This window comes from Hypomesus transpacificus, chromosome 6, assembly GCF_021917145.1.
Source record: "Hypomesus transpacificus isolate Combined female chromosome 6, fHypTra1, whole genome shotgun sequence".
Classification (NCBI taxonomy): domain Eukaryota; kingdom Metazoa; phylum Chordata; class Actinopteri; order Osmeriformes; family Osmeridae; genus Hypomesus; species Hypomesus transpacificus.
The window spans coordinates 11,589,362-11,607,437 of record NC_061065.1 but is presented as its reverse complement, the minus strand read 5'-3'; the positions used below and the strand labels follow the sequence as shown (position 1 = coordinate 11,607,437).

General features: G+C 47.2%; 2 protein-coding genes across 13 annotated transcripts in view; one reads left to right on the top strand and one right to left on the bottom strand.

Annotated features, from left to right (window-relative positions):
• The window catches only part of epb41l2 (erythrocyte membrane protein band 4.1 like 2), a 41,554-nt gene extending 41,416 nt beyond the window's left edge, over positions 1 to 138 (bottom strand). For 4 of the 10 annotated variants that reach the window (XM_047022310.1, XM_047022309.1, XM_047022311.1 and 1 more), the window contains exon 1: positions 4 to 137. The gene's annotated coding sequence lies outside the window, so the exon portion shown is untranslated. Of the gene's footprint in view, positions 1 to 3 lie in introns of all 10 variants that reach the window. The other 6 variants (XM_047022305.1, XM_047022308.1, XM_047022307.1 and 3 more) reach the window with 3 other exon arrangements.
• A 4,636-nt stretch (positions 139 to 4,774) lies between these two features.
• Positions 4,775 to 18,061, top strand: LOC124468420 (A-kinase anchor protein 7). Of its 3 annotated transcripts, XM_047021127.1 has the most exons (10): positions 4,775 to 4,895; positions 5,155 to 5,524; positions 6,147 to 6,275; positions 6,572 to 6,717; positions 6,916 to 7,052; positions 7,465 to 7,625; positions 7,780 to 7,892; positions 8,487 to 8,634; positions 16,741 to 16,773; positions 17,350 to 18,061. In XM_047021127.1, exons 1-10 carry the CDS (start codon positions 4,872 to 4,874, stop codon positions 17,565 to 17,567), a joined length of 1,479 nt encoding a protein of 492 aa, XP_046877083.1. In that variant the 5' UTR covers positions 4,775 to 4,871; the 3' UTR covers positions 17,568 to 18,061. The 3 variants fall into 3 exon arrangements, with proteins under 3 accessions (XP_046877083.1, XP_046877084.1, XP_046877085.1); XM_047021128.1 differs by lacking the exon at positions 16,741 to 16,773; XM_047021129.1 differs by lacking the exons at positions 16,741 to 16,773; positions 17,350 to 18,061 and adding an exon at positions 13,237 to 13,450.
• Positions 18,062 to 18,076: the final 15 nt, after the last annotated feature.

Below are 18,076 nucleotides of genomic sequence, written 5' to 3'. Positions count from 1 at the left end.
TACCAGCGGTAGTTCCGTTGAAGATGAAATCGAACTTTCTGGACGTGGTCAGCCAAAAATGCGTCCCTCACAACCTGAACGTCCCAGGTCTCAAATTGAAATTCCCAGACCTGGGTCTAGCTGGGAACGAAGCCAACTCTGTCCATCAGACATTGGCCCGCCCAGTTAGTTGGCCCAAAAACTATATTCTCAATTTTCATTGGCTGCGGTGTTTCTGACGTCGAATAAATAGCAATATGACTGGTTACTGGACATGTCTTTCTCATTGGTGGTTTGCATCTACACATGAGTGGGGATCACTGGAAAATGTGTTGAATTAGCGCCTACAGCTGGCAGTCTTGAGTAACTGCAACATGTGGGTACAAGAGGGAAGCTTAGTCATAGCCTTAGGTACAACATTACGGACACGATTTTAAAATGTCTTGCATGTTTTACTACTCCGTTTACACCACAACATTTGAAGGCAAGGAATATTCCAAAGGGCTTACAATTACAATGTTTGGTCTATAGGTTATTATTTGGGTCTGGTTAAAGGATTCAGCGAACAGACCCCAGGCCCTAGACTGCACTGACCTCACTGATCTGGATGAATGATCACAGAATAGTTGATGGCACTGTGTCGTCACGTTCCACTCAGTAAGTAGGGTATGGGTTTAATCATGACTTTAGGAGCACTGACGACTTAATAAAGGCTTTAGGAATTATCTTGTGGACGTAGTAATTGTAAAACTATGCATGTCAGTCCAAAAAGTGAAACACAAATTGACCACAGTTAATCTATACTGGTTATGGGATCAAGCATCACACACATGCACACACGCATGCACAAGATACACACGCACACAAACACCCAACACAAGCATACTAAATGAGTATGATAAGAATATTATAATGCAGCCAAAACAGAATTTGTACTTCTTTGACACACAGACCAACACAAGGTGTAAATGGTAATTGAACTCATTGCATGGTTGTAAACAGAAGCATGTTGGAGAGCATTAAGGTATTATAGCGTCATGTGATTGTGGATCATTATGTCAACACAACAGCCTTATATCTCATACATCACACCCAGCTCTTTCTCACACACAAGCACACACACAGCACACACACTCACAGCATGCAGACATACACACACAGTTCAATACCGAGTTCACGTACACACACAGTTCACTAAACACATACACAGTTGGCAAACACACAGCTCGCAGATACAACCAACTATCACGGACATACCAAAACACACAGCTCACAGACACACACAGCTCTCTCTCATACATACACACACACGTATGGTAACGTGTGTATGTGTGTGTATGTAAAACATGGTGACACATGGTAAAGACATTCTTCTAAAGAGCAGAGATGATGAACCTGACCTGTACAGGCACCCAGAAGGGAAGGTCATATCATAACTAGATGAATACAGCACCATGTCACCGCAACACTGCACAAACCACTCATTATTCATACACTCACTGCTCTGGACAATCCTCCGACTCAACCCTGCAGCCTGCAGAGCGTTGTGTTTGAGGAGAGAGGGATACTATAATAATATGAGAGGGGTGTGACCTCTTCCTACAGTAAACTCACCAGCAGAGCATGTCCAAGTCCAGGTGAAGGACACATGGTCCAGGGGAAGGAGACATGGTCCAGGGGAAGGAGACATGGTCCAGGGGAAGGAGACATGGTCCAGGTGAAGGATACAGGTGTAGGAGACAGGTATGTTCCATCAGGACAGTCCATGAAGTACGGGAGAAGAAGAACAAAGAGGAGTTAGAGAGGCATCTTTATCACACCATGACACTCACTCTGACAGGCTATAACAGGTTAACCCGTTCCATCATAGGACACATACACTATCAGGAAGCCAAATAAGCCATATACCTAGACCTACACTGGTCTCTGCTCAAGCCACCAAAGAGCAAAGGCAGTCAGACAGGTCTCTTCCCGTGCTCCAGTGACGGTGGTCAGGCTCCTCAGAGGCAGGTCAGTCCCAGAGACTCTGCTCCTTCCTTTCTGGACGCTCAGAGAACACAGGCTTCTCCCGCCGGATTAAGACCAAGAATTATCACAATCCACCATCTGGCTGGCCGTTCACATCAAACGCAATGCATCAGCTAGCACGGTACTGCCTGGATGCTGGGCTGGGTACTGGGGTTATTGTTGGGTCAGGACTGGTTGTTGTGGTCAGGCACGGACCGGGAACTGAAAATAGACCTGATGCTAGCCAATAAGGGAGCTGGTTTTAAAGACATGGGATTAGGGCCTGGGGGAGGGGGAGGGAGAGGGGGGGGGGGGGGGGGGGGGGGTGAGAAAGACAGACAAAAGGGGAAGAGAAAAAAAAGGTAAAGAAAGGGAGAGAGTAAGTGCAAGAGAGGAGGAGAAAGAGAGCAAGATGAGAAATCAGAAAGAGCGAGTGAGAAACAGGGAGGGAGAAGGAGGAAGGGAAGGTTATAATGGTCATTCCTGCAGTGACTCCTGGGATGTTAAATCCTCTAGTGGTGACCTGTATATGTCCAAACTGGACAGCACAGCTACAGGTCACAGAGACCACATCCTCTACAAACCAATCAATGATTTGTTATGTGGTTATGTAAATCGTTTTAAGTAGATCAGCTATTGCCTTATTATCTGTTTATGTATTTTGTCTAATTATTAATCAAATGTTTTTCCTACTGTAACAATATTGTGTTCTGACAGTCACCTGTCTATGATAAACTGGTATTATCCGCTTGATTTAATAACAGACAGCTATTGTAATATGTTATCTTTGTTTTCATTTTCTGTCCTCTGACTTCATGTCTAAGAAGACGTTGCTATGCTTTGCTGTGTCTGAAATTGACATTTTTTAAGTTGAGGTGTTCATTAAACTCTGTCAAATCAGATGTTAGTCAATACTTATGCACCCCGGACTGAACTAAACTGACAGTCACACCGTTCTAGTGTGTTCTAACTAATCATAACTAATCTCCAACCATAATCAACGACTACTTTGACTGTACTATACAGGTAGTACCTCACCTGTACTACACAGCTGTACAACACAGGTATTACCCCACCCATACTGCTCTCACCTATACTACACAGGTACTACCTCACCTATATCATACAGGTACTATCATACCTGTCTTACACACGTGCACTACACATGTACAACCTCCCCTGGACTGCCCACCTGTACAACACAGGTATTGCATCCTCTCTCACTCACCTGACTAGGTAGCATGATGGAGATGGAGAAACACAGGCCACCGGTATTCTTTTAAACCCAACTGGTCCAACCACTGCACCTGCAATGCTGCACAGCGTTCTCTGTAACCTGAACCAGCAAGAACGCTTAGAACGCACACAATGGAGGCAGGCACCTCAGCCTGGGGTTGGAGTTGTTTGTTCAACACACAATACTACTGATACCTGAGATGAGAGAGAGAGACAGAGTGAGATAATAACAGGTGTGGTGCTGCACTTTTCAAGGAAATGTAATTACATTTACATTTAGTCATTTAGCAGAGGCTCTTATCCAGATCGACTTACAGTAAGTACAGGGACATTCCCCCCAAGGCAAGTAGGGTGAAGTGCCTGCCCAAGGACACAACGTCTTTTGGATCGAACTGGCGACCTTCAGATTTCCAGCCCGATTCCCTAACCGCTCAGCCACCTGACTCCCCATTGGTGATTTAACTTATATATTTTAACGTTTTTAGAAGGGTTTTGCATTTAGAACACCTACAGTTTTAGCAGCCTACTGCTATTAATAGAAGGAGGAACTCAGTTGCCTGATTCACCAAAGATGTCAACCAGTTTATTTAATAAGCCCTGTCTCGGGGACACTGGGAACAGTTACTTAGTCTAATGGACCGGTCGAATTCGTACACTTGAAAGCTATATTTACACACACAACACCCAGGATACTCTGTTCCTGTCTCTTTTCTCCAATGGCTCACACGCACCTTGAACTTGTAATCTGAGTTTCGGCTAAAAGGTGTGGTAATGTGTGCTCTCCCGTAAGATACCCAGTGTGGATAATGTTTCTTGCATTATCCTGGCCGCATATGTTGAGAGCTCCCCCTGAGGCAATGTCCTAACATTTTATCCAGGCTTGCTGCCCATGCGCAAGCATAACCCTAACCCTAGAAAAAGCTTGCGGGACAAACTAACACAGCTCTTATAAGAGAGTATACCCTGTACTTCCTGTAAGTGTGAACGGACCATAAAAAAAGTATCATAGAGCAGAGGAAATGAACCAAAGTAACTGTATTTATTACGAATGGTAATAGACTAACATTGAACATTACATTTTGCATCTCCTTTGGTAAGGTACCAAAGTGCGCCGCATAGTACACATTAAGTCAGCCACAAGCAACGAAGAGCTGATTGGAGATGATCTGGTTCTGGATTGTACCATCAAAGTAATACTGATGATTCACACATCCTTGCCGATGCATGTGACATATTTCAAATGACTAGTTCAATAAACATGAGACATGAGAACATGAGACATGAGACAAACGAATAGAAAACCATTAAAAAGACGTGTCACAGTACCAGTAATGTCCTCACAGCTGGATCAAAATACCTGAGAATGTCATATGACATTGACTTTCATATTTGCTTAAATTATGTGTTTTGATCCTTGGCAGTGTCCGTAGTTTTTAAATGCTTACGTTCAGTAACATAGAGGTTGCCAGATTATGTAATAACCCTCATAATTCTGTGAGGTAGAATTGTATCATGGTGCTACTAGAGGTTGAAAAAACATGGCAACAAAGTACTGCTATCCGCTAGAAGTGTGGCTTGTATGTTTGTTTTGTTGCTGTTCTGACAGCTAACATATATATTATATATTTGATTAAAAGCGTTGTCAGTGCATGTTCAGTCAACGGAACGTGCTGGTTAGTTGTGAAGAAAGCAGCCAAATAGCAAGTTACTTACGACCAGTACAATCACAAATAGATCGGTGTGTTAAAGCATAGCCAGACAGCGGTATAATGCTAATGACTCACAGCTGTGGCTGGCCAATTTGAGTTTGGGTGTTTTTACCGGTGGTCATTCGTTTGTAATATTATCTTGGACCGACAGATTATTTTGAGTGAAATGACACGACACCTAATGCTGCATTACCTATTTCCTAATGTGATCTAATCCCGTTAGGTTGACATGTTCGCACGTCACAGCATCATCATATCAGTCAGGGGGATTTGTGCGCTGCGAAGAGGGTTCGCTGCAGCCTGCATAGCTGAAAGAGTTGCTCAAAGTCTCCACGCCTTAAACAGGGTGAATTCAACCACTACCACTCGTCAAAATACCTTCCTAATCTCAGTGTTCGCCTGGAGACGGGTCAAGCTGACCGACATGCTTTCCGCCAGCATTGGCGGGGCAGGTAGCGACGCTGGGGGTCTGGAGACTGGCACGGTGCACGACTGTGGCCCACTGTCAGTGTCAACAGGGGGAGCTGCACCGCTCCTATCCGGACCCAGAGACTGTCACCTGCAGCACAGAATCAAGGAGGCAATCGCCACAGGTGAGAATTATCCTATTGCAAACCCGAAGCAGTATCAAAATAGATAAACCATTACTTATCATACAACTCATGGATTTGACATTTAGACTGGTTGATTTTTGAACTTAAAAGCATATTTGATCCATGGTTATTTTATAATACAGTAATATGTAAGTGACATTATTGTCTACCTTCTACTGGAAACTGCTACACTACTTTTACTAATGTAATACTAAGTCATGTAGGATGCATGGCAGAAGCTGGGTAGAGACAGTAACATGACCTGGAGATAGAGGGCTCTTTGTCTGTTGCTGCCGAGGTAATTGTCTGTGTCATGGGTGAATAATAGGAACACTCTACACACTCATACACACCCACACACACTGTATCACAAGGTACTGCTTTGCCCAGTGTGAAGTGAAGACTGGAGGGGGTCTTACGATCATAAACACATTCTCAGAAGGAGAGAGAGAACAGCCGCAAAAGAATGTTCGGTTTACACAACATATGATTAGTGCTTGAATCACACACACACAAGCACACTCACACACATGGACACATTTACACAACCCCAATGAACAGACAGACCCTCCCAGTAGAAACCCAGCGCTTCTTGTGTTTTATTATTCTGTTCATTGGTCAGATGGCAAGGTGAAAAGGACCAATCCTAGAGCCAGGAGGGCTTGGGGCCGGAGACCAAAGGAATCAGAGTGTGACAGTGTGATGTCCGAGCTGCCATTTAGCTCCGCCTCTTCCTGGAAGGATCTTGGATGTGAGTGTCGTTCAGCATTCTAGGACTGGACACTTGCTTTCTCATAGGTGTCTGTAGCACTAGTCCCCGCCTATCCCCAGAGTAACCCAGTCCCAACCAATAGCTAGGTTTGTGCTAACCATAGTCCCAGTCTATAACTGCAGACTAACCCAAAGCTATCTCTAGGCTTACTATAGCCCCAGTCTATAATCTGAGGCTAACCCTGTAGTCCCAGTTTATGTATAGCTCCCGGCTAACCCTAGTCCTAGAAAGACACTCTGTATAACTCCCCCCTCCCCTCCCCCCTCCCCTCATAGTCACCAGCCCCAGGGAGAAGCAGAGGAAGAGGAGGAGAGGAGAGAGTGGCCGAGTGGACAGTGAGGAGGATGCTGAGAAGAAGAGACTGAAGAAAGAGACTCTGAGGCCAAACTATTTTGTGTCCATCCCCATCACTAACAGCAAGGTACCCCTAATCACCTTCTCTTTCACTGAGAGGGTTAGCGGGGTAAATATAGCATGGTGGTTGCCAGGTTTGTCACAGTAGTGGTTTTACTGATCTCTCTGCTCTCTTATCCCTGGGTTGCCAGGTTCACAGTATGACCATCTGTGCTGCTTACTGGGATCACCAGGTTCTGAGTGCTGTCCTTTTGTGCTCCTGTAGATCAGTGAGGGTGTAGCTGATGTCCAGGAGGCGGTGCTTGAGAAAGACCCTAGGCTGGCGCGTGTCATGATACCAATAGGAACTCTCCACCTCACTCTGCTGGTCACGCACCTGGCCAATCAGGACCAAGTAGACCTGTGAGTGACTCCACTTTCCTGGTGTTGTTTCCCATTGACAGACAGATAAGAAAACAGACAGGCAGACAGGAAGGCAGAGTGACATGCAGGTTGTTAGACTGAGAGAGGCAGGTAGGGAGACAGACAGACAGACAGACAGGCAGGCTGTAATTAGACAAGGCTTTTCCTGTTTCCTGTCATGCTGTACTGATGCTTTATCGTTAGACCCTGCAACAGGTCACCCTATCATCCAACGAGGAGGGGGGCGGGAGAGATATGGGAGGCTTGTGTGTGTATGTGTGTGTTTTTGTGTATGTGTGAGTGGGGTAGGCTTATGTGTGTGTATGAAAAAAAGAGGCTTACGTGTATACGTGTGAGGAGAGCCAGGAAGCAAGCATAGCGAGGATTAACAAGGTTATCTGTTTCCCGCCAGAGCGGCGTCCGCCTTGACCTGTATGGAGGCGGGGCTAGCGGGGTTGCTGGGGGGGCGGGACCTTGTCCTGCCATTCTCTGGCATCGGAACCTTCAGGAACGAGGTGGCCTTTGTGGAGCTGGCACCTGGAGGCCACACACACACCCTGGCACAGCTAGCTGGTGGGTATTAAGGCTCTGCTCTTCTACTACCTCTCCTCTTCTTCTCTCCTTCCCTCACCTCTGTATTGATTAGATGCCAGTCTGACAGCAGGATAGGGTTGCTCTGCAAATAGCTGACTGTGACCACAGTGCTTGTGTGTGTGATTGGCTGAAGACTTGACGAGGACGGCGTTTGAGGAGAAGGGTTTGTCTGCAGGAGACAGCCGAGATTTCAAACCTCACCTGACCTTCATGAAGCTGTCAAGAGCTCCAAAACTACGATCCCAGGTACCTCTACCTTCCTGTCCGTCTCTCTGCTTAACTGTCAGTCTCTTTGTCTAACCATCTGTCTCTCTGTTTAACCATTTGTCTCTCTGTTTAACCTGTTTGTCCATCTGTATTCTATCTGAGGCCCTCAATATTGTGGTTGTCTATAGTCCTGGCTCCCCGTCAGAAAAATGGTCTCTGACTGACTCAAGACATGTCCTGTGTGTGCGTGCGTGCGTGTGTTTCCTGTCTTCCCTGAGTGATGGTCCTATGGAGACAGACAGATGAGAGGAGGGTCAGAGGGGAAGACAGTTTCATCTGGTCTCTGGCGGCGGATGATGGGTCCTGTTTCCTGTTGTAGATATCGTCCTTGCCAGATGCCCAGGACCCTGGAGACTGTGTGTGTGAGCGCGTGAGTGTGTGTGTGTGTGTGTGCGTGTGTGAGTGTGCTAGTCTCTTTGTAAACAAGTCCAAATCTGAGGTCCATCCTCACGTCTCTGCTGTTCCGTTAGTGTGTGTGTGAGGGCTGGGCTCTGTGAACACATTCACATCTGTGCTCAAACATGAACATCCTCACGTCTCCTCACATCCTACTGGGTGTGTGTGTGTGTGCAGGGTGTTAAGAAGCTGGATCCAGGGCTCTACTCGTGCTTTTCCCAGCAGTGTTTTGGAGAGGAGAGAGTGGTCAGGCTGGACCTGTGCTCCATGTTGAAGAAGAAGACCCCCGATGGATACTACCACACCGACGGCTGCCTCCACCTCAGTGAGTCTCTCTCTCTCTTTCTGCCTGTGTCCCTTTTCCTCCGCCTCATCCGCAGTCTCTCTCTTTCCCTTCTCTGAATGATACTTCCTATTTATCTCGCAGCTCTTTATCCAAAGAGCTTTCTGAGGCCATAATCACAAATCTGATTGTATAATAGTATTATAATTCTTTACTACGTTCTGTGAAGCTGCTAGGGGTGTGGACGTGATCATCACATTTGAATAATTTTCCAGTTTGGCCATCAGAGGGGGCTATGGCCTCCTTTTGTGTTCCCTGGTCCACTGGTAAAATAGAGACCTCTGGTGGCAGGGAGAGGAACTGCAGCTGGTTTCAGCTGACTGCTACACAGCAAATATGTTATTTTCAAATGTTATAGGTAAGCCTTGTTTTAGCAGACCTGTTGCTATAGTTGATGAGCATTGCAGCCAGAATGCTCAACAGTAGGACAGCCTTTGTCTTGGGTATTAAGGCTTTTAGTCTGGTCTGAGCTTGACTACAGCACAATATCCTAACATCATGTGGGCTGTGTGTTGGACAGGATGCTGTGATGTGGATGGAAACCTCATGGCCTGGTTTCTACAGGCATGGTTAGACAAGATATGAGAATCAGCCATGCGCATACTGACACATACACCATAAGCACACGCACTGCCATGGCACAAACGCACACACTGTCAACACAAATAGACACTGTCCACACGCACACGCCTCCATGACTTGTCTCGTTACCCCCTGACTGCTCTGTAGGCAGGTCCTAGAGCTGTGTGTGTGTACGGTCCTATGTGACTGTATACATGTTTAGCGACTGTGCCTATGTGTCAGTTTACTGGTCTCTGATTGGATTACAGAATCCACGAATCATTCTGCTGGTAAATAATTCAGTCATTGCAGTCTGAGGACAATAATGTTCATGTAAAAATCAATGTCATGCTGCCTCAATAACTGTCAAGATGACAGTTATGGATGTCCGGCTTGGTATGTGTCCTGCATCCTTTGTGCTCTCTTCACTTTGGCTCCCTCTCTCTTTGTCCCCTTCATCATGTCTTCCTTTCCAGCTTTTTTCTCTTTCTCTTGGCCCTCTTCCATTCCTCTCCTCTCCCTCCTCCCCTGTCCTATTCTTTCCCTTTCCCCCCTACACATTCTTTGTGTGTGTGTGTGTGTGTGTGTGTGTGTGAACCTCTGTTACCATCAGTAATCTAACATGGTGGTAATCTGGGTTTCCCCTCTGGCTGCAGTGCTGATTGCTGGGTAATCCAGCTGTGATCTCAGGGCTGTAATTTACTGCTGTGACATCAGAAAGGATCAGCTGACAGATGTGATCCTGCTGGATCATTTGATCTCTGGATCTCCCTCAGCACAGCATCCTAACATGGGATCAACACTAGGAATATGATGGAATTAAACAAACAAGGTGAGCTAGAAAAGGAAGGAAAGAGAGAGTCTGCTTTTATGCTGTCAGACTAAGGTCTGATTGAAGAACAGCATGCACACACAGAGTACTGGGGAGATATCCTACTCACAATGAAAAGGCCAGCAAGATGTAGGTCAGAGAAACAGTTTTTTTTCAGTCCCCTCTCTCTCCATCTCCCTCTCACCCCCTCCCCCCTCTACTCTGTCTATCTCTCCTCTTGCCGTGTTTTTATACGGGCCCCACATTAGTGATGGAGAAGACCTAGCCATGGGGGATTTACCTGAGCCAACCCAAACCCTGACTAGCTACCCAAGAAAAATGAGAGAGTGAGAGAGACAAAAGGGAAGGGGGGAGATAGAGATAGAGATGTAGCATAAGCTTTGATTCATCTCAAATATGGTTTTCATCCCTCTCCCCACCTCTCCCAATCCCTCTCTCTGTGTTGTGTTTGCAGTATAACTATACTACGTGGATGTGGGTGTGTGCTGTTGGCTATCTGCTACTGCATTCTAAAGATAGGAGCATCTCCTCTCTTCCCTGCCTGCAGGGCTAGCAGCACCACATGATGTTGTTGTTCTTGTGGTGGACAAGGTGTAGCCTCTGTGCCTTGTCAGCAACACTGATGTGTCTGACCCCATGTCCACAGTCACAGACGGATCATCAATAGCCGACACAACTTTCTGATGCATTCTGATGATGATACACAGCATGGTAGTTTACCAGTGTGTTTCATTCTGATGATGTCACAGCATGGTAGTTTACCAGTGTGTTTCGTTCTGATGATGTCACAGCATGGTAGTTTACCAGTGTGTTTCATTCTGATGATCTCACAGCATGGTAGTTTACCAGTGTGTTTCGTTCTGATGATGTCACAGCATGGTAGTTTACCAGTGTGTTTCAGTCTGATGATGTCACAACATGGTAGTTTACCAGTGTGTTTCAGTCTGATGATGTCATAATATGGTAGTTTACCAGTGTGTTTCAGTCTGATGATTTTCTAGAGTGGTGGGTTCTGAAGATGTCATAGCGTGCTAGCTGTGTGTGAGGTGAGCTAGCTATCATGAGGAGGAATGAACTTCAGCACTATCTTCTGTGCACAGCTGCTTATCTGTGTGTGTACCTGCCTCGTGACGAGATTTTATGGCACCATACTGAGTTGACCTTCACAGAATCAGAATGTCGTTTCCGAAGCCGCCATGTAAAAACACTTACACACACACATACACACACACACTTTAAAGACTCCTTAGAAGTAGTGGAGTTAAGCCACACGAAAATAAAGCTTGACTGATGCTGCCTCAAACAGCTCCTCTAGTATAGTGAACCAATAGTCTCAGGTACAAACATCTATTCTAGTCCATATTACAGTTGTAGTCTATAGTACTCCTCTAGTGTATACTGCTTTAGTCTTTAGAACATGGGCTACATCTCATCTAGTGTACAGCTCTCCTCTGGAGTACAGACAGCTGCTCTAGTCTCTTGTACAGACACCAACACTGGGTAGATATTCAGCATAGATGTAAATCATGTTCTATGTACTTATATGTTATGTTATGCCAGGTGCTTGCGTTATCTTGTCTTAAGAATTTCAGTGCCCAGTCTAACCTTGTGTTGTTCTGTGTACCTGAAAAATAAAAGACTTGAACTTGATATCACTACAGTATAAAACCCCCTCCATGGGATCAAACACGTGTGTTGACTTCCACCACAAGCTGTATGTGTTCTGTAGCAGCAGCCTTTGCCATGTTGATGAAACCTGTAATTACACTCAATAGCTATTGATGTGCTGCAAATGCCATAGTTTTACCACAATAGGGCGTGTGAGTGTGTGTGTGTTTGAGAACAGCTGTGTGATGGATGCCACTGTTGGAGCCTGGGAACTGTAGTCCTGCCACACAGATGGTCCACCTGTGTGTGTGTTTGTGATGCCAGTATTGCAGTACTGAAGGTCAGTTGCAGTATTGATGATCTCTGGGTTCCAGGAAGGTTCAGAAGGCAGTTCTGTGTCACTGGGCATCAGACAGGCATCACACGGACACGGGTGATAAGACTGCCAGAGTTACAGAGGAAGAAGGAGAGGAAAGGAGCTGGGATTCTGTTTATGGTGTGTCTTTCTTAGAATGTTGACCAGCCAACCAGATGGCAGCTCATAACTCTGGGGAATGTTGGCCAGCCAACCAGATGACATGTCCTAGCTCCGTGGAATGTTGGCTAGCCAACCAGATGACAGCTCCTAGCTTTTTGGAATGTTTCCCAGCCAACCAGACCAGAGCCTTCTCAGTTATGTCAGTCCCATAGCCTTCATAAGGAGATGGTATTCTCTTAGAAACGAAACACATGAAAAAACAGCTGATGAACAGTTTGAGGCTCTATAAATCATTAGACTGTTGAACATCCTGTCCCCTTATACATTCAGCCCTTGTAAAAACACTCAATTATATATTGCAGTTAGTGTTGGTTTGTTCTGGGTTAGTACAGGTAATGGCTAGAATAGGATTAGGGATAGTAGGGTTACGACAAGGCTAGAATGAGCTAGTTTAGAGTACATGGGAAGGGTTAGTAAAGGACTAGTGTTAGTTTGGGGTTAATACATGGTCAGGGTTGTGCTGGGTGTTAGAACAGGGTAAGTGCTAGAACAGGGTAAGTGCTAGTAAATCAATAACCTTTAGTCCTCTGGTTCATTCAGTCATGTAGTGTTCCTTCATTTGCATGCATTATTGCTGCTGTCTGAATGAATATAGCATCATCATTATTAAACCCTGTCTCTCAGAACGAGAGGGAGAGGGAGAGGGAGAGGGAGAGGGAGAGGGAGAGGGAGAGGGAGAGGGAGAGGGAGAGATGAAAGGACAGGAGGAGAGACAGGGAAGGGGAAGGAGAGGGAAGAGGAGGGGCAGGAGGGGAGCACATCAGATGTTGAGGATTCTCCACAGAGGTGTCTACACAGATTCCCAACCCTGCACACACAGTAGTAGCAATAGAAAACCATTCACATCACAGTCACCCCGTTGCAGGCACACATCGCGCACGCAGAGACACACGCGCAGACACGAAACACACACAGCAAGCTGCCTGCTGGCCATTCCAAAGCAATTATACAAGGCAGCGAGAGGGAGGTGGGGCTTGAGCCCCCCCCCCTCCACCCCCTCTCTCTCCACGCACACCCACACACCCTCTTCTGTGTGTCGGAGCAGAGCAGAGAGCGAGATCAGCCCTGGGTGGTTTGTTCATCTGGCAGTGTGAGCCGGCTGGAGAGGACTGCTCTGACCAGGACGGAGAGCGGGAGCGAGACAGAGAGCAAACCCACGAGAGGAAGAGGAGAACGAGGGAGTAGTGAGAGGAGAGCTGAGGAGAAGTGCAACCATGGGCCAGCTTTGCTGCTTTCCTTTTTCCCGACCAGAGGACAAAATCAGTAAGTGGCTGGCTGGCTGGCTGGCTGGTTTGCATGGGGATTCAATCAGAAGTGACAAATTGCCAGTATGATTCATGTTGCGAATAATCTTTACGGAAGTAGGTGTGTGTGTATGTAGCTGTGTCTGTTTTGGTACTCTGTATCCGAGGTATGTTATGTGTCAGGAGTGTATCAGCTGAAGGTTGGGTTCCTAGCTGTAAATCACGCCATAAACATGCTTGTTAAGATACACGGTTGGACCTTGCTACCATACCAACTATTTGGACTCACATCTGTGTACATGGGAAAGGAATACAGTGTTAATGTGCCCCAAAGCTGTTGATTACCAAGAGCTCTCTCTCTCTGCCTGGTCTCTCTCTCTCTCTCTCTCTCTCTCTCTCTCTCTCTCTCTCTCTCTCTCTCTCTCTCTCTCTCTCTCTCTCTCTCTCTCTCTCTCTCTCTCTCTCTCTCTCTCTCTCTCTCTCTCTCTTTCTATCTCTCTCTGCCTGGTCTCTCTCTCTCTGCCTGGTCTCTCTCCCTCTCTCTCTGCCTGGTGTATCTTAAGCCCTTTCTGTCGACATTGTTTTAAACTCTGTGCAGCCTGCTTCTCTGACGAAACACTAACACTGCAGCTAGTCTCACACACACACACACACACACACACACTCACAAACACACACACATCATGCTGGCTGCCCTACTTCTGGCTGGGGGATGGAGCAGAGCGAGGGAGAGAGAGGAGAGAGAGACGGGAATGAGGGATAGGGGAGGAGGGGAGAGAAAGGACAAGAGGGGAAGGGAGGGAAAAGATGAAAAAAAAAAAGCGAGGGAGGGAGCAGGATGAAGGGATGGGGCGAGAGGGACTGGATGAAAGGGGAAGAGAGAGAGAAAGGATGACGGGAGGAGTGTGAAAGGGTGAGTCGTTCAAGTCAGATGTTTCACTGGGTATGTGACAATAGTTGTCCCTCGCGGGCAGCTCTGTGATGGTGTGTGTTAGCCTGCTGATAGCATGTGTGTCTGTGTGTGTGTGTTGTTCTAGCAGTAGATGTGCTGTGTCTCAGACAGCCAGACACTAATATTCACAGGAGACAGGGGGGGGCGGGGGGTGTACTAGCAGCCAGGGGAGTCGGGGGAATATGAAGTAGCAATGTTGTAGCAGAGCATGCTGGGTAGTTCCGGTCTGTCTGACCATGTGTGTTTCTGCCGCATCCTTTGTTCGTCTCTATCTACCTCATCTATCATTCTGCTGCCTCTCTCTTTCTCTCCCCCTCGACCTCTCCTTTCCTCCTTTTCCTCCACCTCGCTCTCCTTTTCTCTCCTTCCTTCTCTCTTCTCATCCTCCCCTCTTCCCCTTTTTCCTCTCCCTCTCGTCCTCCTGTCTCTTCTTTTGTTGCTCTCCTCCCTCTCCTCCCTTCTGAAACTTTCTCACCCTTTTTATTTTTTCACTCTATTTCTCTATTGATTTGTTTTAGTTTATACTCTACTGATTTTTCTCGCTTGGTTTGCGAGAAAAATCAGACACACACACACAGACACAAAGAGACTTTGTTGTGCGTATACAAGGCCAGAAGTGAGTTTGTGTAAGCCTAGTCCCTATGGTGACAGAACTCTGGGACTATGGCACTCCAGATTCAGTATGAAACACACAGGTCCACAGCTCCACTGTAGGGTTGGACTGAACACCAACTGACAAGGCCATAACAGGAGATTCTTCTCTCTCTTTTTCCTTCTTCCCTCTTTACCATCCATACTTCCCTCTCTCACTTCTTCCTCTGTTTCTCCGTCCCATCTGGTGACCTGTCGGTGTCTGCCCGTCATGCTGGGGGGGCGGGGGGGGAAGTCGGGTGTCAGGATCTCACAACATGGAAACTCCTTTCCTGAGGAAATACCAGCGCTCCTCCATCCCACCCCCTACGTCATGACCTTCTCTCTCCCCTCCTTCTCCTCTCTCCCCTCCTTCTCCTCTCTCCCCTCTTTCTCCTCTCTCTCCTCTCTCCCCTCCTTCTCCTCTCTCCCCTCCTTCTCTCTCTCCTCCTTTTCCTCTCTCCCCTCCCCTCCTTCTCCACTCTCTCCTCCTTCTCCTCTCTCCCCTCCTTCTCCTCTCTCTCCTGCTTCTCCTCTCTTCTCCTTCTCTCTCTCCTCCTTCTCTCTCCCCTCCTTCTCCTATCTCTCCCTCCTCTTTCTCCTATCTCTCCTCTCTCCTCCTTCTCCTCTCTCTCCTCCTTCTCTCTCCCCTCCTTCTCCTCTCTCTCCTCCTTCTCCACTCTCTCCTCCTTATCCTCTCTCTCCTCCTTCTCCTCTGTCCCCTTCTGCGCCCTCCCATCATCTGCCTCAGAACCCCTCCCTCCGCCCTTGCAAACAGCTCTTCATTGACACTGTCAACCAGGGAGCCAGAGGGAGGGAGAATATGTGGAGGAGAGAGTTAAGGAGAGAGAGTTAAGGGGGGAAGAGCGAGAGGGAGCGAGAAAGGACAGGAGAGGGAGAGGGAGAGGGAGAGGGAGAGGGAGAGGGAGAGGGAGGGAGAGAGAGAGGGAAAGAGAGAGGGAGAGAGAGAGGGAGAGAGAGGGTCATAGTGTCAGGTCTGATACTTGGATAGTTAAGTTCAAGCCCCTTGATGTGTGGCTATCACCATGGCAACCAGATATAAGTATTTTAGGATGTGAAGTCTCAGTCTGGCTTTTTGCATGTCTATCAGTCTGTCTGAGTTGTACTGTACAGCAAGGTTTGGCTGTTTGGACAAGACACCCCCCTATTGTGAAAGATGTTGAAGGCTGTTTAACTAGCCTCCAGCCTTATCTTGTGTACTGTGTGTATGTAGTCCTGATTTATTGGCGTCTGTGTGTGGGTATATGTGGTATAACGGCAGGGTTGTATATTCATGTCAGTGTATTATCTGGGTGGAGTTATAATAATAATTCTTCATCATAAAGCTGCAATCAACATTACCTGTGGGAAACAAGTAGCTCTAGCTGCCGATGACCTGTCAGATACGGTGAGCGTTTGCTTTGGTCTGGGTGGAGAGCCATGCAGGGTTAGCTCCTGCTGTGTGCCAGGACAGATTAATCAACCCAGATCCTAACCTTACTGTAACTCAGCAGGAGTCTTAACAAATTGTCACTGGCTGCTGAGATTAGTGTATGCTCAATCTTCCAATCATAATCACTCTCACATGTGTAACTGTGGACCAATGAAAAAACTGTTTAGACCTGTGCCCCTGATTGGGTGAGATGGAGTGTGATGTCATAACTGTTCATCCTTTTTCTAAAAAGCTTGTTTATATTGTTTATTTATTGTTTTTATTTTGCAGATCTATTTCACACCACTCCTCGCGCTCGTTCAAGTACGTGTCTACTCTGCTCTCCTCTTTTAACTCTCTCCCTTCCTCTGTCTATGACTCTCTTAATCTAGTTCCCACTTTCATCTCTCTCCACACCCCCTTTCTCTCTTTCTTTCACTATATCTCTGTCTTACATCCCACCTCCTACAGCCTACCTCCTTCACCTGACCTCCTACCTTCCTTCGTGGAGGTCAAGCTAGGTTAGGGAGGTTTCACTCCACTTTGACCTTCACCAGGGCCAAAGGGTCAGAGGTCAGGGTATAGGTCGTAGCTTGATGTTAGCAACCCAGATCTGGTTTGTTTTGCTGCTCTCGCCATGCCCCTTCTTTGTTAATGTCCCTGTGCTATTATGACATCACTAACACACCTGTCACACTGACCAATCACAAAATAACAGTGGGCACTGAGAAAAAACAGTCCAATCCCAGACCAGTTTCAGATCTCTTATAGACCACACCCCTGATATGTTCAGTGAATGTTCACCCAGTCACTTTGCCTTGATACAGCAGATTAAGGTGTGATAGTCTGATCCCTTGCGTGTGTGAGAGTGTTGACCGCCCTGTGGTCTTTCTGCTCCAGGTGGGAAGAAGGGGGCGGAGCCAGATGATGCAGAGCTGCAGCGAATCAGCAGGAAGTTGGTGGAGGAGGCGGTGTTAAAGGCTGTGCAGCAATACAAGGAGGAAGCGCATCATCAGAACGGGGGCGGTCCCACAGAACATGCCACCCCCCCCGCAGCTGACAACCTAAACACTAATGTCGTTGCTATGACAACATCAGACACGAACCCCAGCAAGTGACCGTGGGTCATCCAGCCAGCCAGACCCGGAGGCTTAAACAGCCAGCAAGCAAGCCAGCTAACCAGTCATCCAGCTAACCAGCCAGCTAACTAGCCAGCCAAATCTATACTTTAAGGCTTGACAAGTTTACTAACAGCTAACCAGTCAGCTGGCTGATCAGTCTGTCAGTTAACCAGTCACCCAGCTAACTAGTCAGCCAGGTAATCAGTCAGCCATCTCAGTAGTTGAGTTGACAGGAAGAGTGGGAGTGCCCAGCGTAGGAGGAGTTAAAGGAGAACTGAAGACCTTTTGGATTACTGACCCTTCCATACAGCTGTACTGTCTCTGTTTCTCTGACTGCACACTACCTCCCCCAATCCCTCTGTCTTATTGGGCTGACTCCAGACCAGACACCCCACCCCAGACCAGACACTCCAGACCAGACACCCCAGACCAGACCAGACACTCCAGACCAGACACCCCACCCCAGACCAGACACCCCACCCCAGACACTCCAGACCAGACACCCC

Excerpts from the sequence above, each read along its gene's own strand:
- LOC124468420 (XM_047021127.1), top strand. The coding sequence starts at position 4,872 with ATGTTCAGTCAACGGAACGTGCTG. Across the intron at positions 6,276-6,571 it reads TTCCTGGAAGGATCTTGGAT|TCACCAGCCCCAGGGAGAAG; the intron begins GTGAGTGTCGTT and ends CTCCCCTCATAG. Across the intron at positions 7,626-7,779 it reads CACCCTGGCACAGCTAGCTG|ACTTGACGAGGACGGCGTTT; the intron begins GTGGGTATTAAG and ends GATTGGCTGAAG.